Here is a 23,877-nt window from a genome sequence, read left to right on the forward strand (position 1 = left end):
TTAAAAATGTTATTGGGCTGGGTGGTGGTGGCACTCACCTTTAATCCCAGCACTCGGGAGGTAGAGCCAGGCGGATCTCTGTGAGTTCGAGGCCAGCCTGGTCTACAGAGCAAGTTCCAGGACAGGCTCCAAAGCTACACAGAGAAACCCTGTCTCGAAAAACAAAACACAAAACAAAAATGTTATTGGTACCAAAATGTAAAGATATCTCAAGTTCTTATAAAACATCATATTATTTTCACTTACTGTTGACTTTAATATTCAAAATATTCTCATCGCATTGATAAGATTTGTAAGAGCCCGTATCTCCTTCTGATAGGTGCAGTGATACTACAGTCAGTTACATAGTAAAAGATTTATGGCTGATTAGTTTCCAAAGCAAGGTTATAAAATTCATTTCAAATGCTGGGAAGTGGTGGCGCACGCCTTTAGTCCCAGCACTCGGGAGGCAGGTGGATGTCTGAGTTTGAGGCCAGCCTGGTCTGCAGAGTGAGTTCCAGGATATCCAGGGCTACATACAGAGAAACCCTGTCTCAAAAACAACAAAACAAAACAAAACTCATTTCAAATTATTTGAAGCAATACATTTAATGTGACGGCTTTAATTATTCTTTTAAGACAAGATCTCACTATGTGACCCAGGCTGTTCTTGAACTCATGATCCTCCAAAGGCTGGCTGTGGATGTACTTTAATATGTTGTATGTGATTGCAGTGAGGCTTCCCATAAAGAGTAAGCCTGGAAACTGCCTCTTCCTGCCAGAGCTTGTCCTGTCTCCAACCTGCATCTGAATGCCTTTGTCTTCCTCTTTTTTTTTTTTAAGATTTATTTATTTATTTATTATTATGTATACAGAAGAGGGTGCCAGATCTCATCACAGATGGTTGTGAGCCACCATGTGGGTGCTGGGAATTGAACTCAGGACCTCTGGAAGAGCCGTCGGTGCTCATAACCTCTGAGCCATCTCTCCAGCCCCCATTGTCTTCTCTTTGACCAGGCATCCTTGTTGGCTTAAGCTAGGGTTCAAAGCAGAACCTTACTGCTGACAGCGTTCACGGAGCCCATGGTCTCCTTTTCTTTCCAGAGTTTTTGTGTTTGTTTTTATTTTTTGAGACAGGGTCTCCTTATGTGGCTGTGGCTGTCCTTGAACTCATGCTAGCCCTGTGCTCATAGAGATCCCCTCGCCTCTGCTTCCTGCGTGCTGGGATTCAAAGGATGCACCACCACACCTGGCCCTTTCCTTCACTTTAACCTCAACTGGAACCAAAGACGGGCGCTATCCTGAGGAGAACCTAGACACGGGTTCACTTAGAACATCTGCTACTAAGCTGTGTCTGGTCTCTAGGAGAGGCCGGGAAAGGCTGAATGGGGTGAGGCAGGCTGGGTGAGGGCAGGCGGGTCTTCATAGACAAATACATGAACTAAAGCAGATTTCCGCTGAACAAGCACACGGCTGCTGCTGAGGGCCTCCCGAACTCCACCTTCTAGATTTGGAACCTCCGTGTCTCCATTCTTTCTACCCTTGTAGTCAAGGATGACCATGAACTTCCTGATCCTCCTCCCTCTGCCTTCCAGGTGCTGGGATGACAGGCATGTACCACCATGCCTTTTGTTTTTCTGAGCTGTCCTACTAATCACTTGAATATCAGATACCTGTTTGTGTTTGATTAAATAGACTTTCTAACCTACTGCGTGCCGGGCACTGGTAACAGCCTTCTGGCTTGTTGGTTCCCACAGCCAGTGACCTCACTCGAGCAATCCTCTGAGGGATGCCTGGCTTATTGTCAGATGGCCTTGGGCCTGGTTCCAAAGATGAGTCGGGGAGTTGGAGGGGGAGGCTTTCAGCAATGAGACAGGAGACTTAACCAACCTCTATTTTATTAAAAACTAACAGTGTGGGGACTAAAAGAAAGAAAATGGTGTTTCTCAAAGTTCTAGGGCAACTTCGCAACACCTGACGTGTTTCAAGGCACCAGCTGGGAACCTGCGTTTGGAACAAGTCCCTGTGAGGGTTTCCTTGACCGGGAAGCTGGAGACTCACTAAGGGTTGGAGCGGGAACCGGAGCCGCCCCATCCTTCTGGCTCTGTAGGGATCCAGGGAGTGACTGGCTGGACGTTTTGCGGACAAGCTCAGCTGGCTCCTCTGAGGGCTCCTGGCATTCCTTTCTTTGGATTGCTGAGGCGCTGAAAGAGCTAATACGGTTACAAGATGAGTAGCACCTGAGACAAGGCCCATGCAGCCCACCCAGAGCGTGGGGACAAATCCAGAGCTGAGCTCAGAAATGCTTAGCATGACATTTCTGCTGAATCTTAGCACATTTCGGCCTCTCCTCTTTTGAGTCTGCATCCTGTCTTACTTCACAGGGTGTTTCCACTCCCCTCCTTTCAATCTTATTTGTTATTTTCTATCCCCTCCCCATCCGCTCTAATCTCTTTCTCAGACACCAAGTTCTAGGCCTTCTGAGTCTGTGCTCCGAGACCTCGAGACCTCTCGGTGGCACGGTGGGCACGAGAGCAGCGTATGCTGTGGCTGTGCAGGAGCGGCTCTGAGCAGGGCAAGGGCAGGACTGTTAGCACTTCCCAAACGGCAGAAGGCACTGCTGACACAGCTCCCCTCAGCCTGCCAGTCAGAGAGCTCAGGAGAAGGGGGCCTGCAAGGTTTCGAAGGACACCATCTTGGCATCTGGGCACAACACAGGAACCTCCTAAAAGGACACAGGGAGCTGACCCAACCTGGGGTGCCAGTGCAGACAGAAGCAGGGCTCTGCGTCTGTCCTGGGACTGTGGTCAGCCGGATAAACTCCTGCAGAGCTGTGAAAGGGGGAAGAAAATTGTCTTCACCTAAATTCTCTTACAAGGAGAGAAAGCTGTCTTTGCTGGGAACAATATTTTGATAAGTGCTTCAGCCTGCGGCTGAGATCCCAGTGGAGGATCAGGGGTGGGTGGAACCGCTCTGCTTGAGACATGAAGGATCTTAGAATTTTTATACCACAGAGTGTGAGCAAAAGATGGAAAAAGAAAGAAAGAAAGAAAGAAAGAAAGAAAGAAAGAAAGAAAGAAAGAAAGAAAGAAAGAAAGAAAGAAAGAAAGAAAGAAAGAAAAGAAAGGAAGGCACTGTTGGGTGATGTTCACTCTCTCTTTCCCCATCAATCTTTCTCTGGGTGTGTAGGGGATGTACGTGCTCATGTGGGTATGTGGATGTATGTGTGGTGCGTGTGTGAGCGCCTGGGGAGGCCAGAGGTTGACATGGAGTGTCTCACTTGTTCTCTGCTTTATGTTTTGAGACAGGGTCTATCACTGAACCTGGAGCTCCTCAATTTGACTAGGCTAGGGAGGCTGGCCAGTGAGCTCCTGGGGCCTAGCTGTCTCTGCCTCCTGGTGCTGGGAATACAGACATGTGCCTCTGATGTAGGTGCTGGGGATCTGAGTTCAGGTCCTTACGCCTGTGCAGCAGCCCTCTCCAGACTGAGTCGTCACCCCAGCCGCTGTCTCCTTTCATTTTCGGAAAGATCCTAATGCCCCAAATGCCTCGAGTCAAGTGTAGTATGTACACTGATGTTTATCCAGGCATTTATACGCGGGAAGAACGAAGGGGTGGGCCTCAGATTCCCCCAGAGACTGGGCAAAGCCGGGGCCGTGCCAGGAGTACAGAGACACACACTGGAGGAGCTAGCCAGTGGAGAGGCCAGCAGAGGAGGCCTCACTGAGCAGGCTCCTCCAGTGGCTTCTCTATGTTACAGATCTTACTGGGACAGAGTCAGGTCCACTAGCAGAAGATGAGATGAACCTGGAAAAGGCCCTCTGAAAGAGCCTTGAGTCTTCTGTGGTGATGTCTTCAAGCCAAGAGAGACCAAGGAGGTAACCTGTTCTAACCAGAACAGCCTTCTGCTAGCCCACTGGGTTCTGAGTCCGGCTGCTTTTCTCTCTGTCACCATCCCAGGCTAGCCATAAACTGGGTCCTCCTGTCTCAGCCTCCCGCGTGCTGGGATGTAGGTATGCGCCCCCACACCTGTCCTCAGCTGCTCTCCCCAGTGACAGTTCTTGGAGGCAGTCAGGAAATGAAATCCCCACAGATGGGCTCAGGCCCAAGTCTTAGGTCTATCCCACAATTCTTGGTTTCCCTCCGTCTCTCTGCCCCTTCCACCTGTTTCTCTAGATCTAGAACAACCCTAGACTAAGGGCAAGCTGGGGCGCCCGAGAGAGCTGTGTAAAACCCAGGAGCATGTGCAGAGGCAAAATTCGTACAGCAACCCAAGTACTGCGGAAGGTCCTGTGAGAGACTGAAGTGGTGTTGTCTCAGGACCCAAGCTGATGGCCAGAGAATGGATGAGGCAGTGAAGTGTTTCTTCTCTGGTGTGCTACAATAACTGGGTCCAGGCCTAGTGTTCAGGAAGAGAGTGCCCGAGCTGATGGGTAGAACCCGTGCACCCTCCATGGACAGGTCCTTGAATCCAGGTCACCCACACACACCCTCACTCCTTACCGAGTCTTGAAGGGCATCAAGCCTCTGTGGTAAGAATGCTCATCCACGGCCAGTAGCCTGGGGATGTCTGGATATCCCCCTAGCTGGTCCCAGGACAGGCTCGCGGGGGTCTTCTTCTCTATTGGGTGGCTTGAAGAGGCCACATCGGTCTTCCATACGGCTTCCATCTGGTTCCCTTGTTGGCTAGGAGTGGGAGAGACGAAGAGACGTGGCCACAGGCCGAGGAGTCACAAGTCCAAGACACAGGCCTCTGTGTCACCCTTTCCTCCCCAACACAGGCTCTGTGCCTTAGTTCCCGAGGCTCCCCTTCTAGGCGCATGCCCTGGGGCTGAAGCTCTGAGTCAGGTCCCATGGGGGCAGGTGTTCACTGGAATCATCTTGGCTGCCCAGAGGCTCACCATGTCTGAGCCTGGAGGCCACACGGTGGGGAAGAATTGGGCTTGTTTACATACAGACCAGTGGTAGATACTGGGTCAATACACACAGAGTAGAAATAAAGGGTTTCCCCTGTATTTTCTCAGGGTCAGTCAGGCTGCGCCTCCAAACCACACATTGCCATACACATTCTGTTCTGTCTCTGGATCGGAGCCCAGAGCCTGTCAGGGCAGCCGAGCAGACCGGCCTTGAAGCCGACGATGTTTGCTGTGTCCTCGCTCGCCGCTGCTTCCCCAAGCTAGCTGCCCCTGCTCCCTCTGCCCTCTCATCCTGCGGGCTGTCGTCCCTCAGCCTGCCAACACCTACCCAGCTATCCGCAGAGGCACAGATTCCCGGTGCTGCTTGGGCGGCGGCGGCGGCGGTGGCGGGGTTTGCTTGTTGGTGGCGCCACTGGAGCGGACTCTCTGGAGTAGGACTGGGGGTGACTTGCATCTCCCTGGCTTTGCAGCAGGGAGGACCACAGGGCTGTTCAGGTGGATGTTCCACTCTTGCTTGAGCTAGAGGAGCCAGCAGAGGGCATCAGGAAGGTGGAAAGAGAGGCCTCTCTAGGATGGCAGGAGGCCTTGCCTGATGGTCGCTGACCCGGCTGGGCTCTGGGCTGGGGCCCTTTGACTCTAAACCCGGGTCCCCAGCACGTGACACTTGCTGGGGTAGTTCCCACTTTCTCTTTTGTTGTAAAGAATCTGGACAATGGACAAAACAGAAGGAAGAAAACTGAAGGAAGCCAGGCCGTAGAACATTGGTGGCGCTCACAGGCGGCCCGAGCACAGAGTGGCCTTCTGCCCTCAGACCCAGCTGTGAAGCTGGGCACCGAGCTGGGGGGCCTCACAGCATTCTTTACACAAACACTTGATGTTTTCAAAAGGCTGCTGCCCCAGGAGGAACAAACGCCAGGAAATTATCAAACTGAGGGCTGAAATCAATGAAACAGAAACCAAGAGAACAATACAAAGAATCAATGAAACAAAGAGTTGGTTCTTTGAAAAAAAAAAAAAAAATCAACAAGATAGACAAACTCCTAGCCAAATTAACCAAAAGGCAAAAAGAGAGAGAACATCCAAATTAACAAAATCAGATGAAAAGGGAGACATAACAACAGACAACGAGGAAATCCAGAGAATCATCCGGTCATATTTCAAAAACCTGTACTCCACAAAATTGTAAAATCTGGAAGAAGTGGACAATTTTCTGGATAGATACCACATACCAAAGTTAAATCAAGACCAGATAAACTATTTAAATAGACCAATAACCCCTAAAGAAATAGAAACAGTCATCAAAAATCTCCCAACCAAAAAAAGCCCAGGTTTCAGTGCAGAATTCTACCAGACTTTCAAAGGAGAGTTAATACCAATACTCTTCAAATTGTTCCACACAATCAAAACAGAAGGAACACTACCAAACTCTTTTTATGAGGCTACAATTACCCTGATACCCAGACCACACAAAGATGCAACAAAGAAAGAGAACTACAGACCAATCTCCCTCACGAACATTGATACAAAAATACTCAACAAAATATTGGCAAACCGAATACAGGAACACATCAAAAAAAAAAAAAAATCCACCATGACCAAGTAGGCTTCATCCCAGGGATGCAAAGATGGTTCAACATACAAAAATCTGTCCGTGTAACTAACACACTATATAAACAAAAGGCTGCTGCATAATAGTTCAGCCCTTCTTTCAAACTCTGTTTACGGTTCCTCTCGTGTATGCACATGTGAGTGCCGGGGGTGGGGGGGATGCTTCGGTCCCGCTGAGGCAGGCCTACACCAGAACAGAGGTGAGTAGAACCTGCAAGGTCCAGCTCTAACGACTTACTTCGTCTAGCCCGACCTCACTTCCCGAAGTCTCCAAGGCCTTCGAAACAGTGACAAAGACTGGACACTGAAAGTTCAAAACATGAGCCTGTGGGGCACGGTTCAAATTCAAACCATAACTACCCAGAAGAGAGATGGCTGGGTCCTCTGGGGATTCCAGTGCCAGCTTCTTTAGGAGCTTCCACACTACGTCCTAAGGGCTACAACCAAACCTCCAACTTCACCAACAGTGTACAAGGGAGCTCTTTTCTCCACACCGCTGACTAACCTCGGATGACCTTTCTTTCCTGCCGTAGCCCAGGCCCTCCAAAGAGGAGCGCCTGTGATTTGCTACAGCGTGCACGCTAAGTGAAACAAGCCAGATGCAGAAAGAAAGTATTATACAATCTCACACTTACCTGTGGAATCTAATAGAGGAAGATTCAAATATACAGAGGTAAAAAAAATAAAGCAGTGGTTGCCAAAGTTGGGGTGTGGATCAGGAAGTGGGGGGATGTAGACCCAAGGACACAGAGTAGAAAGCATGAGTGAACAGCTCCAGTTGTAACTGTCCCTGCAGGGACCAAGATGTTCTAAAGAGGGACACTTGCACCCCACATTTTATCAGATTCTTGAAAAATGGTCCCCGAGGAATTAGAATCCCCCAGGGACCTCCTGCAAGGGGAACAGGAAAGCTAAAGCCCAGTGCTGCTCCCACCCCAGGAGGAGCTCGCCACCCATAGAACTGATGACTGGCAGGCATGGGTCCGTAATGGGATCGCATCTTCATCACATAATTCCATAGACCTCTTACCTCTGTTTCTACCTAAACCCTTTCTTTCTTTCCTTCCTTCCTTCTCTCTCTCTCTCTCTCTCTCTCTCTCTCTCTCTCTCTCTCTTTCTTAAAGGATTTTGACTTAGGAAAATGCAGGATTCATGGCTTCTACACGGACAGGAAATTTCAGGACTAGCCAGTATGAGCAGGGTCGGGGTTTTCTTTAAAAATGCCAGCAGGAGGCAGAGGCAGGCAGATCTCTGAGTTTGAGGCCAGCCTGGTCTATAGAGTGAGTTCCAGGTCAACCAGGACTACACAGAGAGACCTCGTCTTGAAAAACAAAACAAAAGACATTCAAGAAAAGAAGAAAAACATACCCAAAAGCATGGATGTGGGTCTCAAAGAGTCAGTTTATCAAAAGACATTTTAAATGTAGATTTTAAGCAGGGGAGTTAAGAGAAAAAAATGAGATCTACCCAGGATGCACACAAGCTTCTCAAGGGAGTTTCAGTTAAGTGTCCTAGCATTAGCCACGAATACTACTTTGGTGACTCTCAAGTTACATCTCAAAGGGTTGCTAAGAGCAACCCCCCATTTTCTCCCCAAGACAGGGTCTCTCTGTGTAGTCCTAGCTGTCCTGGAACTCACTCTGTAGACCAGGCTGGCCGTGAACTCACAGAGATCTGCCTGCCTCTGTCTCGGGAGTGCTGGGATTAAAGGCGTGCGCCACCACCGCCCTGCTCTCTAAATGTTTTAATTAGCATTATGATTTGTGTGAGGCTTCATCCATACCTCTGCTGGGGACATACAGGCCACAGGTTAGCTGTACCGGGGGTCCCCGGGGCCAAAAGATCACACCTGAGCTACTATTGTATAATTTAAGAAAATGTGCTAGAATCAAGGACTTAAGTTTCTAAATTGAAATGGCTGACCAAATACTCGATAAAGTCAACAAAAATAGGCCCGTACCAGGCGCAGCCCGACACTGTCAAACATCGTGGACACAGAGATCCTGACAGCTGAGAGGAGGAAGTTAAGCGGAACCCAGAGAAGCAGAACTCAGGATGGTCTGGGGCTCTACGCAGCATCAAAACCGCAAAGGCGCTGAGTGAAGCCTGCAAGGCCGCCAGGAAGACGAAGCCTGCTTTGGCTTCCATGAGTAGACACCTATCAACCGGAAGTGAGGGCAGACCCTCTCGAGACCCACATGGTAGCTGCGGAGGTGCTTGTCATGACCGCCTGCTGACCCGAGTTTGACCCCAGAACCCACGTTGGAAGGGGACACACGTGCACACGGAATAACACAGTTTTGAAAAAGGGACACTTTCGGACCTCCACGGTCTCCCAGCATCCACCCTCCACTGCATTCTTTGTCCGGAAAGGGAGCTCTAGGAAAACAAGGGAGAACTTGTAGGCCCCTGCAAGGGGGTGCAGAGACCCCCCCCCCTTGTGCCTCAGGCCTGGAGGACAACTAGAGCTGAAGGGAGCAGGACGAGTCCCAGTTCCACGGAGGGACTGCAGGGCTCAGCTCCCCGGAAGCCCTTCCTTCCTACGGCTTCGGGAAGGGCCCCTTCCCACACACCTCCTGCACTCACACACCGGACAGCGGCCTTCCCTCAAACTCCAGCCCGGAGGCTCTCACCCGCCGGCCCCCACGCTGCTCCCCCTCACTGGACAGGGGGCAGGGCAGGAGGCCCACCTTCGGGAACATGGTGGCCATGTTTTGCAGGTACTCCTGGTGCTTCTCTTCCAGGTCCTTCTGCCTGTCGGTCCAGACCTGCAGCCTGAGGGTCTGCTGGCGGTCGATGTTCTCGAGGAACACATAGAGGCTCTGGGCCTTATAGGTGACCCTCACCTGTCGAGCGGCTCCTATGTGTCTGATGACTTCTTGTCTGGGAAGAGAGAGAAGGGACGTTAGCTGGTAGAGAGACTTCCTCTTTCCTCCAAGTCGGCCGGCTCGAGAGAGGCCTCCACTTTGTGAATTCCTGAGAGGAAACCGAGGAATGGGTCTCTGAGAATGAGCAGAGAGCTGGAAGGTGGTGTGAGGGGAGGAACCATTCCCTAGGCTGGGAAGAAAAAGTCAACCAGTGGTAGGGATATACTGAGCGAAGGTCAGGAGAATCGGGATTGGAGGGGGAGAGCGGGTTTGGGGGAGCAGCCCACCGTAAGGAGAACCACGTACAGATGCTGTACCTCCTGCACCTTGGGGTGCTGTCCGAGGCCGGGCACCAAACAGCCTTTGTTAGTCCCCTTTCCCAAGAGACCTGGGGGCTCCCCCATGGTTTTTCTGTCCACATTCTTTATCTGTTCCTGGGTTTTGGCTCGACCCTGTTTTGCAGTGGGTATGGGTGGGTGCTGGGTGGGTGTCTGCTGGGTGGGTATGGGTGGGTGCTGGGTGTCTGCTGTGTGGGTATGAGTGGGTGCCGGGTGGGTGGCTGCTATGTGGCTATGGGTGGGTGCTGGGTGTCTGCTGTGTGGGTATGGGTGGGTGCTGGGTGTCTGCTGTGTGGGTATGGGTGGGTGCTGGGTGTCTGCTGTGTGGGTATGGGTGGGTGCTGGGTGTCTGCTGTGTGGGTATGAGTGGGTGCCGGGTGGGTGTCTGCTATTTGGCTATGGGTGGGTGCTGGGTGGGCACCTACCTGAGGCTCTGGAAACGTCTGTAGTGGATGTACTTCTTGCACAGGTTCTGCAGCCTGAGGACGCTCAGTTCCATGGCAATGGCAGTGACTTCTAGGGCCTTGCTGCGTAGGCACTGTGGCAGTGCCAGCTCTGATTCCGTACTACCCAGGATCTGCAGGTTCTTCAGCTGCCCCCCCATGTCTATGTGGTACACCTTGTCCTTAGGAGTCACTGGGGCTTTCTGCAAAGTGGGCCGGGCCACCCTTCGGATGGACGTCCCGGTGATGGGGAAAGAAGCACACTTTTTGGGTTTAGCAGAAACCTGGCGGGACCGTGGCGTTTGTATCAACTCCGTTGAACTCAGGACCCTCTGATTTCCCTGGCCAGGCTGCTGGGTGTGTGCGGACATGGGTAAATGGGACCGCCTGCTCTGGCGAGCAGACTGTGCCCGGCACGGGGGAGGCGGCGCTGATGATGGTTCTGACTTCTCCAGGTTCCTCCACCGGCTGGTGGGCGTGAAGATCAGCTTCTCCGAACCTCCCTTCCGCTCCCCGGCGGCGGCGGCGGCGGCGGTGGCGGCAGTGGCGGCCCTCCTGGGGCTCCGTGCCTCCTCTTCCGGCTGGGTGAGTCTCTGCCACTGCCGCCTGGCAGCCTCCTCCGCCTCCCACTGCCGCACCTTCTCCTGGTGCTCCTGCTCCAGCAGGGTCCACTTCTTCTGCCGCTGCAGCCACATCTCCTCCTCCTGCAGCCACTGCTGCCTCCTGGTCTCCCAGCCCATCTCTTCCTCCCAGTGCTCCATGTGGCTCTCCAAAAGCGTCCTCCTGGAGCTCGCTGGGGACGGGTGGTCCTCTTGGTCTTTGCCTCCGCGTTGTGGGGCCTCTTCCGCCAGGGTTTCCCACTGGGTAGGGAACTGGAGAGCCTCTGAGTGGAGCAGCACCGGCTCCAGGAGCTCGGTGTGGTCAGGGAACACATCTTCCATCCTCGCATCTGCGGCCGGGGTGGGGAGCGGCTGCTGGGCGGGTGGTGCGCTGCTGTCCCAGGCCTTGGCCAGGTGGCTTTGGGAAAGAGGTGAGAACAGCGGTTCCTCCTCCTGGAGCTCCAGTTGGGGTTCTTCCAGGGCTGTATCTTTCTTTGGAAGGGTCCCTTTCTCCGGGGTGTCTTCTAGTGCACCCGCAGTCTGAACGGTCTTCAGCTGGAATTCCAGGGCATGCTTTATCGTGAGGAGGTCATGGTACTTCCCCCCTAGCACCTTTACCTGCTTTAGCAGAGCGTCCCTTTTGCTCTCGAGGACTTGGATGGATTTCTGGAAGCACAGCTTCTGGCTTTGGAGCTCCTTGGTCATCTCCCCCTGCAAACATCTGTATTTCAACTCCAGGCTCCTGTTCTCCTTGTGCTGGAGGATCAAGGCCTTGTTGAGGTTCTCCACGACAGTGGACATGTATCTGATGGCCTTGACCTCCCCTTTGTTGAACATGGTGGAGTCCAGGAGCTCCTGCAGCATGGACTTCACCTCCGAGACCTTTGTACGGGTGGTGTACTTGTCTTGGAGCATCTGCTCCGGACTCAGCGGCTGAGGGAGGAGCGAGGACTTCTGTGGTCTTTTCTCCCGCCAGTCCTGCCAGAAGTTGTGTTTGGATACTGGAAGAGATGGAGAGGAGAAAGGCAGCAAGGTCTCCCATGAAGAGGCAGCAAGCCCACTGGGAAAGAAGCAGACCGATGCTCCAGACCTTGCCGAGCCAGAATTCTCACCCACCCTCTTTGGGATGGGCACCGATAAGGAGCTGGCACTGTGAGCCAGAGAGGTGTTATGAGGAGACACCCCTGAGATCCTGGGATTGCTTCGGGCTTAGCCTTAGGTCTACCAACTGCATGCACAGCACCTGCAGATCCAGAAGGGCCTGGACCAGCTGCCAGGCTCCACTCAGTTCAGCCTACCCCTCACAAGGAGTTACTTTTCTAATCTTGCTCCTTCCCAGCTCCCAAATCCATGTTTGGCTCCTTAATGCCGACTACTCAAACCTCTCAACCCCACTTACAAGTCTCCTTTTCCTCTTCTGTTACCTCTGAACTGCGCATATAGAGAATCTGTTACAACCGCTCACGGTTATAACCGCTCTTTATTATTGTGTTAATAACTGTCTTTGGCCAGGCAGTGGTGGCGCACGCCTTTAGTCCCAGCACTCGGGAGGCAGAGGCAGGCAGATCTCTGTGAGTTCGAGGCCAGCCTGGTCTACAGAGCGAGTTCCAGGACAGGTACCAAAACTACACAGAGAAACCCTGTCTCGAAAACAAAACAAAACAAACAAACAAAAATAACTGTCTTTGCCTACATGGGGGGGATCATATTGACCCTTCATCCCAAGAAAATACAGGAAGCACAGACCATGTGTGCTGTGTGCAACCCCAGTGGCAGATCTCAGCTCTTCCAGGACTGGTCACGGTCATACATCTTTGTACCTACTATGTGTAGGGCTGATGGGATGATCATCTTGGAACATTTTCTCAAACATCACTGGCAAAGAAAGCAGCGGCTGGCTTTGGATGCAAGGCAAGAGGACTACGGTGCTTGAGAGATACTGAGCTCAGTCTAGCATCTCGCTGGCCTTGTCAGATGAGCCGTAGGACCCTGGGGTTCAGAACTCTGAGACTAAGTCACTTGGATCCAAATCTAATTAATAACATTTGCCTTGGGTACATTTCCTAACTTCTTTGTGCCTCAGTTTCCTCGTTAGAAAAATGGGAAGCACCGTAGATTCTAATTCTTAGGATTTAGAGGCACATATTTGAGGCCAAGTAAAGTTGTAAAGTAAATGCTCAATAACCAAGCCCCACGAGTTAAAAAAAAGAAAAAAAAATAGAGCGTTTGCCCTTTAAGAGTTTACACTGGCAGGCTGAAGAGATGGCCAGTTGTAAAGCACTTACTGTGTAAGCGTAAGAGCCGAAGTCTAGATTCCGGCACCAAGATAAACAGCTGGACACACTGGGCACACCCGTAACCCCATGACTGGAGAGACAGAGACAGGGGGATTCCTGGGCTTGCTAGTCAACCAGTCTAGCCCATGGGAAAGCTCTAGGTTCAGTGAGAGACTGTCTCAAAATATAAGATGCAAAGTGGTTGAGGAAGACCCCAATATGAAACTCTGGCCTCCACACAAACAAACCACACAAATTTACACTCCTAAAGGAAACTAAGTATACAAATAACTATACTTCAAGATATGATGTGGTGAAGAAATGGGACAGATAGTCTCCGTTTTCCATTTCTTCCTCCTGTAACATTCAACTTCACTTCATTTTTTTTTCTTTTCTTTTGAAACAGGGTTTTTCTACATAGCCCTGGCTATCCTGGAACTCACTCTGTAGACCAGGCTGGACTTGAGCTCTGAGACATCTTCCTGCCTCTGCATCCCAAGTGCTAGGATTAGAGGCATGAGCCACCATACCTGGCTTCAACATCACTTAATTGATAATGATAGTGAACTTGTCCAAGAGAAGTCATGGAAATGTTCATGTTAGCTACTGTTAATTAAGCCTGGCATATTCCAAACATGGTCAGACATTTCATACCCCACTCACATCTCTTCCCAAACCTGAGGGTAGATAATATCCTCTTCATTTTACATATGAAGAAACATTCATAGAGATAAAATAAAGATGTCCAGCTGGGCCATGGCGGCGCATGCCTTTAATCCCAGCACTTGGGAGGCAGAGGCAGGTGGATCTCTGTGAGTTCAAGGCCAGCCTGGTCTACGGAACTAGTTCCAGGACAGCCATGGCTACTCAGAGAAACTTTGTCCCGAAAAATATAAAACAAAAACAAAAAGCCCAAGGGCCCATACAGCCCACAATTGGTAGAGGTGGGATTCAAAGTGAGATCTGCCTCACTCTGAAGCCCATGCTCTGGAGTAAGACTAATCGAAGGAAGGGGCTGTCTTTGTCCCCAGCTTTCCTGTGGCCCCTTCTGTTCTCGGGGCTTCAGGGGTCTCACCTAAAAATGCAGGAGGTAATCTCAGATCAACCTAGTGTGCACAGGATAAAATTCCGAGGCTTAGTCAAGCTGGAGACTGACCGGCTTAGGAGAATCCGGAATTGGGAATGCTCTAGAGGGACTTCCAACCAAAGCTTACCAAACCCTGGCTTGGCAGCTGGGTTAAGAGCAAGGAAAGGAGCCGGGCGGTGGTGGCACATGCCTTTAATCCCAGCACTCTGGAGGCAGTGGCAGGTGGATCACTGTGAGTTCAAGGCCAGCCTGGGCTACAGAGTGAGTTCTAGGACAGGCTCCAAAGTTACACAGAGAAATCTTGTCTCAAAAAGCCAAAAAAAAAAAAAAAAAAAAAAAGAGCAAGGAAAGGATGTTCTTCAAGCTCTGCCTATAAATTGCAGCTTCCCTGGCCTTTAAGCCTTGTTTCCCAGAACCCCGTGAGGCCACAGCTCCAGGAAGTACTCAAAGGTCCATTTTCACCTCACTCCTACCTATATCTTTAAAATAAATTTTTTTTTTTTGAAATTTTTTACTTTATAGGTATTGGTGATTTTGGTCTGTGCACCATGTGCATGCAGTGCCCATAGAGGCCAGAAGAGGGCGTCAGACACCCTGGAACTGGAGTTATAGACAGTTCTGAGCTGCTGTCTGGGCGCTGGGACTTGAACCCTGGGTCCTCTGGGAGATCAACCAGGGCAGTGCAGCTCAGAGCAGCTCTGTGACCAGCGCGAGTCCAATACCCCAGCTCTGCATCCTGGCTTCCCACTCTGCTACATGTCTGTTACGGAGGAGAGGAGGATCAGAAGCCCCTACAGACTGTCCTGAGACCTCCTCCCCTGAGATGGCGTCCAGCCCGTCCCCACTCAGCTCTCCTCCTAGATGCTCCAGGAACCTACTTTGTGTCCTTTTCTTTTGTTCTTCAATGAGAGTGGAGCAAAGGGAGATGAGAGACTCGATGCCTCCTTTGGTGGCCATGAGGGAGAGAGGCAACACTTTCTCCATCACCTCGATCCATTCGTCTAGCGCTTCCTCTTCCTCCGCGCTCCTCCTGTCCTTCATCTCATAGCTCAGACTGTCACCTGGACGGGGTGGGGGCCCAGGCTGAGAAGTTTGCCCTCTGGGGACCCCCATGGAGCCCTACAGCAGACCCAAGGGTGGACTGGCTTCGTTGGACACTAGCTATTGGGCAGATCTCTTCCTTGAGCGTCCGTTTCCTTCCCTGAAAAGGGGTTGGGCGAGGACCGAGTCGGGTAATCCGTGTGCGGTGGTTGACTGCCATGCAGAAGTGCGGCGGACGGAGAGACGGCCGCCAGCGTGAGGCGCAGCCCGGCACACGGCCGGTTAACCTGCGCCTGTTGCGCCATCTAGCGTCTGGACCCCCGAGTGGGTTAAGCAGAAGCAAGCGCATCCGTTGTGCTTGTTTGTCTGCGGGCTTGAGGGTAGATAGAGTCTCACTAGGCAGGCTAGGCTGGTGTGCGTGTGTGTGTGCGTGTGCGTGCGCGTGCGCGTGCGCGTGCGTGTGCGTGTGTGTGTGTGTGTGTGTGCGCGCGCGCGCGCGCGCGCGCGTAGCCCAGTCGTGACAGTGGAGTATCTCCTCTCACTGAACCTGGAACTGAGCCATTTCTGCTAGGCTGGCTGCGATCCACCTTTCTCCACTTCCCAGCGCTGAGGGTACAGGCACATACTGTCACTCTCGGGGGTTTTCTGTCGGTTCTGGGAGTCTGAACGTAGGTCCACAAGTTTGCACAGCAAACCCCTGTCCACTGGGCCGCCTTCCCAGCCCCGTGTGTGGTGATCAATCTGGACTGGACTGATGGAACCACACCTCTGGGCGAGTGCATTTCCGGAGGGATCGGATCATGAGGGTTCCGACCTAACCAGTAGATTATTCCATTGATAGATTCAAAATGTACGTGGACTGTTGTGTGTGTGTGTGTGGGGGGGGTGATAGGAGACCGAGTGGGAGAAAGTGGGGGTGTGCCTTTAAATGGTATGTCTTGACCCTGGCCTCTTCCTGTTTTCTGAGTTCCCGCTGCATGAGTGGAGAACCTCCCCTGCCACAATCCCACTGTCACCATGACGTTCTGTCTGGCCTCGGGCCTAACGTGATAATAGGGTCAAGAGACCATCACTGGCACCTCTGAAGCCAGGGGCCAAAATGAACCCTTTGAGATCTGACTGAGACAGCCCTCCGGGGGCGGGGGGGGGGGGGGGGCCCGGTTTGCGTGCTGTGATGTGAGTGGTAGGATCCATCGCTGGGGAAGAAGTGTAACAATGGGTCCTTTGCTGTCCCACGCCGCCCACCCCCATGCCCTTCCTCACAAGTGCTGACCTCGGTGGAGAAAGGAAACGCCTGGGCCAGCAGGGACCAGCGCCTTGGGGGGAAAGCACCCGCTCACTCTCAGCACGGCACCAAGCCTGCAGACTCACCCCAGTCCCCCAGCCAGCGGAGGATCTCATACAGGTGTTTCTCCTTAGCCTTAGCGTCTTTGGAGAAGGAGGCAATTTTCTCCAGCAAGATGAATCTCTTCTTGCCTTTTTGCTCTGGTTGGAGAGGTTTTGCTTTTTCCTTTAAATCATATCCCAGTTCTTCCTGGAAGCGATTGATGGCACAATTGACATTGTCCAAGATATCTGAGAGCTGGGTGGAAATGTCCTGTATGGGGCGGGGGAAGGGCAGCAGATGGCAGAGGTTAGGAGTCTAGATCCTGGGGTCAGTCGTCCACCTCTTAGCAGCATGATCTCAGACAAGTTGCTAAACTCCAGATCCAGGGTTTTCTCCCTGGTAAAGTTTAGCTCATTATAGTCCTTAATGTCAGGCTTTCCGGAGAGTGGCATGAGTTGATATTGCGAAGTGTTTAGAACTGTGCCCTGAACACAGAAAGAGCATTGGCTCTTACTATTTTAATCATTAAGCTCAGTGACACTAAAGATCCACAGTGAACACACCTTCAGAATTTCAGAACTTGTTGGGGATATCTGAAATTTCACAACTCAGAGGCAACATGGAAAGAAGAAACAAACAAAAGGAACAAACAAGAAAAAAACCCAAGAAACAAAACAAACCCACAAAAAACCGGAATCCCAAAGAAACGATCTGGATCAAAGGTTCAAGAATGTGTCCTAGAGAGAGAGAGAGACAGAAGTGTGGTGGCGCACGCCTTTAGTCTCAGCACTCAGGAGACAGAGGCAGGGGGATCTCTGTGAATTCGAGGCCAGCCTGGTCTACAGAGTGAGTTCAAGGGCACCCAGGGCCACACAGAGAAACCCTGTCATGAAAAACCAAAAGAGGTGGAGTTGGTGAGGGCTGATCGCACGCCTTTCGTCCCAGCACTCGGGGAAGGAGCCCTCGCCGTGGGACGCAACCAGAATGGACCCGAGCATTCCGCTCGAAGTCGGCCCGGGGTCCAGCTGCCAATCGTGTGAGGCCCATCAACTTGGAGGTGTTGGTGAGATTGCCCTACTGATCAACCTGTTCAGCTGAGATCCATTCGGGAGAGGTCTCAGAAGCCTGCGGTCTGAGGAAACAAGATCAGCTTGTTGGCGAGGGAGGAGCTGGCAATCGCACAGAGCAATAACCGAGAACACAAGAGAAGGAGCCATCCAGCCACTGAACCAGGTCACCAGAGTCATAAGCCCAGCCTACACCGACTGGGAACAGGTAAGGCCCCATCTCCAGACCAGTAGACCAGGTCTCTAACCCCTAGGCCCCGGGGGCACTTTCCTCCCCCCTCCCCCAGCCATTGGCGCCCCAGGAACCAGACAGCAGCCTCTTTCCCTGTCCCCTCGCCAAGAAAACCATCCCATGAGACACCAACAACCACTGGAGCCATAAGCCCACCCCGCATCGATTGGGAACTGCTCCCTGAGACAGAACCCACTAACACCGATTGGATTAAGCTGCTCCTGGAGAAACAGAGCCCATTAGCCCCAATTTGACTAAGAACTCTCAGTGGACCAAGACTATCAATTGGAACAAGAGAGGCACCTTCAGACACAGACACTGCCTGCACCGAGCAGAGGAAGAGATGAGTAGACGCCAGTGCAAAAATACAGGCAACAACATAAAGACCTATATGACACCATCAGAACCTAGTGATTCTACACCTGCAAGACCTGAACATACCAAGGCAGAAGAAACAGAAGAAATCAATCCTAGAAATGACTTTAAGAAGATAATAGAGTGGCTGGAGAGATGGCTCAGAGGTTAAGAGCACTGGCTGCTCTTCCAGAGGTCCTGAGTTCAATTCCCAGCAACCACTTGGTGGCTCACAACCATCTGTAATGAGATCTGGTGCCCTCTTCTGGCCTGCAGGCATACATGCAGGCAAAACACTGTATACATAATAAATAAACAATTCTTTTTTAAAAAAAAAAAAGAAGAAGAAGAATAGAGGCCCTTAAAGAGGAAATGAAAAATTCCCTTAAAGAAATGGAAGAAAACAAACAAACAAAAAATTGGAAGAAATCAAAGAAAGCCAAGAAAAAGCAATTAAACAGATGAAGGAAACAGTTCAAGATTTGAAAATTGAAATTGAGACAATAAAGAAAACACATGCTGAGGAAGGCTGGAAATAGAAAGTCTGACTGAACGAACAGGAACTACAGCACAACCAACAGAATGCAGGAGATGGAACAGAGAATCTCTGACACTGAAGACACAATAGAGAAAATAGAGTTGTCAGTCAAAGAAAACACTAAAGCCAAAAATGTCGAAACACAAAACGTCCAGGAAATCTGGGACACCATGAAAAGACCAAATCTAAGAATAATAGGGATAGAAGAAGGAGAAGAATACCAACTCAAAGGCATAGGAAATATAGTCAACAAAATCATAGAAGAAAACTTTCCCAACCTAAAGAAATACCTAGGAAGATACAAGAAACTTACCGAACACCAAATAAACTGGATCCAAAAAAAAAGTCCCCTCACTACATAATAATCAAACCACTAAACATACAGAATAAAGAAAAAAATATTAAGAGCCACAAAGGAAAAAGGCCAAGTAACATAAAAAGGCAGACCCATCAGAAGAATGTGTCCTCTGCTGTCCCACATCCACCACCCACTGAGCCAGAACTGCATCAGAGTCTTATATACAAAGTGACCTGAGCCTTTGATTGGTGATATTTTATTTGTATTAAAATGTTATTAGTTGGATGGAACTAGAAAAAAAATCATCCTGAGTGAGGTAACCCAAACCCAGAAAGACAGTCATGGTATGTACTCACTCATAGGTGGATTCTAGATATAAAATAAAGAACAATCAGACCACAACCATAGAACCATGGAGGCTATATATATAGCATGGAGGTCCCTAGGAAGAATGTGGCTTATAATAAATTTCCGTTTTACTCAATTATTGAAAAAAAATAGCCAAATGAATGGAAACACATGAACTATGAACCAAAGGCTGAGGGGCCCCCAGCTGGATCAGGCCCTCTGAATAGGTGAGATAGTTGATTGGCTGGATCAGTTTGGGAGGCATCTAGGCAGTGGGACCAAATCCTGTGCTCATTGCATGAGTTGGCTGTTTGAAACCTGGAGCTTATGCAGGGACACTTGGCTCAGTCTGGGAGGAGGGGACTGGACCTGCCTGGACTGAGTCTACCAGGTTGATCGCAGTCCTCAGGGGAGGCTTTGCCCTGGAGGAGGTGGGAATGGGGGGTGGGCTGGGGGTAAGGGGAGAGGGTGGGAGGGTGGAGAATAGGGGAACCCATGGCTGATATGTAGAACTGAATGGTATTGTAAAATAAAATAAAATTTTTAAAAAATGTCATTTGTATGTTAATAAATAAAGTTGCCTGGGGGTCAGAGCAATTAGCAAGCCATAGGAAAACAGGACAGTGGTGGCGTACGCTTGTAATCCCAGCACTTGGTAGGCAGAGCTAGGTAAGTCTCTGTGTGTTCAGGGATACAGCCAGTATTGGATACACAGGCCTTTAAACTCAATACCAATCATAGAAAACCTGGAGGTCTATACAGACAGGCTGTGACGAGGCGGTCATGTGGTTGGGTTTACAACCAATGAGAAGGCAGAACAGAAACACTATAAAAAGACAGACACACAGGAAGTAGCTCTGGTTCAGAGAGGTAGGACCAACGCAGGAGGAAGGGTAAGGTTTTAGCTCTTAGCTCTGACCTCTTGGCTTTCTTCTTTGCATTGGTTCTGTTTCTTATTTAATAAGATGGTTGGTTACATCTATATTTGATCGTTACTCCAAGTGTTCCCAGGGAACAGCGTAGGGGATTCTAGTAGTCTGTCAACACAGTCTGAATTTTAAAAAATTGCCCCTCCTCCCACCTTTTGGGACCCATCACTAGGCACTGACCAGGGGCTTCCTGCCCACTTATCTAAGTAAGGGCTGTTACTTACAGCCTGCCTTCCAGGGGTAGTTGGTCTCAGCCTACCCTACAGAGGTCAAATAAGGGATGTGGACACTCTGAACTCATCTGTCTGCAAACCCAGGTTGTCAAGTACCCCAGGACCCCCAAAGGCGGGAATCTTGTGTAAACGTGAGATCAGACCCCAACAGAAGGATGTTTCCTCATCTCTGGGGTTACCTCCTGAGTCCGAATTAGCTGGGCAGCCTCAATCTTTGAGATGATAGCCTTCACTGATGTGGGCGTCACCAAGTGTGGGGGATTGTCCTTCTCCATTCTGGATACTTCTCTCAGTCCCAAGATGCCCTCTGCCTCTTGTGCGCAGGCACGAACACACAGTATTGGCAGCTTTGGGGGATAAGGGCCCAGGGAGGTTCCCGGGTACCCTGTGTTCAGTCACAGCTCCTCTAGTAACTGCCAGATACCAGGTTCCAACGGACTCTCTTTCCTAGTGACATCATCAGTTTGACTTAAAGAATTAGAAGATTAAACTTCCTGCCATCTATCTCCATCCATTACCTGCTATTATTTTTACTTGACCTGTTTTTTCTAAACCATTAAACGTTATGTTCCCAAACTAAATATTAATGGCAAAAAATAGGAAGAAATGAAGCTAAGAGAGATGACTTGGTTCTATAGTTTGGATCTTGGTTCCAACAAGGTCCGTATGTGGAAGGTTCCGGTCCACAATGTGGTGCCATGGGGAGGTTGTGGAACATTTGGGAGGTGGGGCCCTGTGGGGGTCCTTAGGACACTTAGAGCGCCCTTGAAGGGGGTTGTGGAACTTCAGCACTCTCCTCCTGCTTCCTCCTTCCCTGATTCATGGTTCTGCTCCACCACGTTGGAAACAGAAGGGCTCTTTGATCACAGACTGGAATTTCCAAAACGGTGAGCCAAATAGCCTTTTCCTCTTTGAGTTAATTTTCTCAGGGATTTTGTTATAGCATCAGAAGGCTGACTAGACACTTCCAAAGAGAACATTTGGTCTTAAAATCAGAGCCAATCAATAACTAAATGAAACTACACTTGATTTTGCCCCACAGATCAAGGATCAATCAACACTCTCTTTTGTTTGTTTTTGAGACAGGGTTTGTCTGTGTAACAGCCCTGGCTGTCCTGGAACTCACTCTGTAGCCCAGGCTGGCCTTGAACTCACAGAGATCCACCTGCCTCTGCCTCCGGAGTGCTGGAATGAAAGGCGTGCACCACCACTGCCCGGCCAAGAAACACTCTTACTAGCTGAAGTTGATAGTCATGGCAGGAGGTAGTTTTTTAAACAAACAAACAAAACAAATGAATATCACTGTATGCTCAGGACCTAGAATTGTATCTGGCACATACTAGGACACTGGCTAAACGCTTACTGAGTGACTAGATATGAAATGCAGATTCATATACATGAAAACTGTTGTTCCTTGTTACTAAAAGTGTAGCCATTTAATAGATAATGAATTAAACATTGTAAGTTTGGTTCCTCGTGGTGCCGTGCCCACTAATGACTACCTGATACTCACCTGTCTTTCGCCATACATTCATTCATGAGGGCGATCGATGTTCATTCTTCCGTTGCTTATTCACTCAGCAAACACTCACCTTTGGTAATATTCAGGTGCTACGCACGGGACTAATATAGTTGAGTAGTCCCAGACTCAAACCCTGGCTAGTGGATACTTGTTTGTCTGGACATCTGCTCTGGATGGCCCTTTAGGCCTTTATGATTTCAGAACATCTTATAGTTCATAATTTTTTTTTCCAGACAGGGTTTCTCTGTGTGTAGCTTTGCGCCTTTTCCTGGAACTCACTTGGTAGCCCAGGCTGGCCTCAAACTCACAGAGATCCACCTGCTTCTGTCTCCCAAGTGCTGGGATTAAAGGCGTGTGCCACCACCGCCCGGCCATAAATTATTTTTAATTTGACTATGTTTAAATATTTATTTTTAATTTAGCCTCTCTTGATCTCTCACACTTGCTGTAAGGATGGGATCCAGACCCCTGTGCATGCTGGGCACACATTTGACCACTGGACACACCCCAACCCCCAATAACTCACCTTCAGCGACATACCTAAGCCAGCCAAGGCTCTGAGGGGTGAGGTTCACCCAGTGGCCGCTGAGAAGAGTGTTAGTATTCTTTTTTTTTTTTTTTTTGGTTTTTTTATTATTATTATTATTATTATTTTACAACACCATTCAGTTCAACATAATAGCCACAGAATCCCCTGTTCTCCCCCTCTCGCCCACCCCTCCCCCCAGCCCACCCCCCATTCCCACCTCCTCCAGATCAAGGTCTCCCCCGAGGACCAGGGTTGACCTGGTAGACTCAGTCCAGGCAGGTCCATTCCCCCCTCCCAGACCGAGCCAAGTGTCCCTGCATAAGTCCCAGGATTCAAACAGCCAACTCATGCAACAAGCCCAGGACCTGGCACCAATGCACAGCTTCCTCCCAAACAGATCAAGCCAACTGACTGTCTCACCCGTTCAGGTGGCCTGATCCAGTTGGGGGCCCCTCAGCCTTTGGTTCATAGATCCTGTGCTTCCATTCATTTGGTTATTTGTCCCGGTGCTTTATCCAGGAGACCATGGTAAATGAAGGCCACATGAGAAGGTGAGAAGAGGAGGAAGCAGAGAGCTAGGGAGGCCCACGGAGATCCACAAAGATACCCCCTCAAAAGACTGCTGGCAATGGTCGCGAGACGGCAGGAACTGACCTACTCTGGTGATGGGATGGCCAGTCACCCAGATAGTGGTGCCATAAACCCCATCCAAGGACTGAGGAATCTGAAGGCAGACATCCACGGCTGGGCCCCTGGTGGAGCACTGGGAGTCTAATTAGTGAGTAAGAAGAGGGTTTATATGAGTGTTAGTATTCTAACTGGGTGCTTCATTCCAACGCCTTATCCACACTCATTTCCCCCTTCCATCCCTCTCCATTTGCTTCAAGCTCAACCACACTGATGAGTAGATTGTAGGATTTAATTAAGAAAAGCCCAAGACACCTCTTCAATGTATGGAATAAGCATGCTCCTTCATCAGAGTAGGCACCACTCATCCATTCCCAGATTTTCTGTTAGAAAAGAAAGGAAGCCAGGCATGGCGATGCCTTTAGTTAATCTGGAGGCAGAGGCAGGTGGATTTCTGAGTTTGGGGATAGCCTGGTCTACATAGAGAGTTCCAGAACAGCCAGGGTTCTGGCTAGAGGGACAGGACTAAGACCCAAACTGTACACTACTTACCTGTACCCAAATAGGTAAATAGGTATGAATGGGCACACATGTTAGAAATAAGTTTGGGGTCCCAAAGAAAGAGACCACCACTCCAGTTGAAATGTGTCAACAAGATACAGTTTCACTCTTGGTTAAGAGGGTCTGATGGGGCCTGGAAAGGGGCCTCAGAGGTTCCT

The 23,877-nt window shown here is 50.3% G+C and overlaps 1 protein-coding gene across 4 annotated transcripts; it reads right to left on the reverse strand.

Moving 5' to 3' along the window:
• Window positions 1-1,860: 1,860 nt before the first annotated feature.
• On the reverse strand, window positions 1,861-21,143 carry Fam186b (family with sequence similarity 186 member B). Of its 4 annotated transcripts, none has more exons than XM_015993136.3 (8): window positions 20,660-21,143; window positions 16,526-16,751; window positions 14,992-15,174; window positions 10,134-11,751; window positions 9,194-9,386; window positions 5,224-5,414; window positions 4,483-4,665; window positions 1,861-2,192 (listed from the first exon to the last, which is right to left on the reverse strand). In XM_015993136.3, exons 1-8 carry the CDS (start codon window positions 20,753-20,755, stop codon window positions 1,964-1,966), a joined length of 2,919 nt encoding a protein of 972 aa, XP_015848622.1. In that variant the 5' UTR covers window positions 20,756-21,143; the 3' UTR covers window positions 1,861-1,963. The 4 variants fall into 4 exon arrangements, with proteins under 4 accessions (XP_015848622.1, XP_076412891.1, XP_015848623.1 ...); XM_076556776.1 differs by lacking the exon at window positions 20,660-21,143 and adding an exon at window positions 18,084-18,109 and having other exon boundaries at window positions 16,526-17,613; XM_015993137.3 differs by lacking the exon at window positions 14,992-15,174 and having other exon boundaries at window positions 20,660-20,912.
• Between the last annotated feature and the right edge of the window lie 2,734 nt (window positions 21,144-23,877).

The sequence above is a fragment of the Peromyscus maniculatus genome, chromosome 20 (assembly GCF_049852395.1).
Source record: "Peromyscus maniculatus bairdii isolate BWxNUB_F1_BW_parent chromosome 20, HU_Pman_BW_mat_3.1, whole genome shotgun sequence".
In the NCBI taxonomy this organism is placed as follows: domain Eukaryota; kingdom Metazoa; phylum Chordata; class Mammalia; order Rodentia; family Cricetidae; genus Peromyscus; species Peromyscus maniculatus.

Excerpts from the sequence above, each read along its gene's own strand:
- Fam186b (XM_015993136.3), bottom strand. The coding sequence starts at position 20,755 with ATGGAGAAGGACAATCCCCCACACTTGGTGACGCCCACATCAGTGAAG. Across the intron at positions 11,752-14,991 it reads ACAAAAGAAAAGGACACAAA|TATCCAAACACAACTTCTGG; the intron begins GTAGGTTCCTGG and ends CATCTCTTCCAG. Across the intron at positions 5,415-9,193 it reads TGGCCACCATGTTCCCGAAG|CTCAAGCAAGAGTGGAACAT; the intron begins GTGGGCCTCCTG and ends TGGCTCCTCTAG.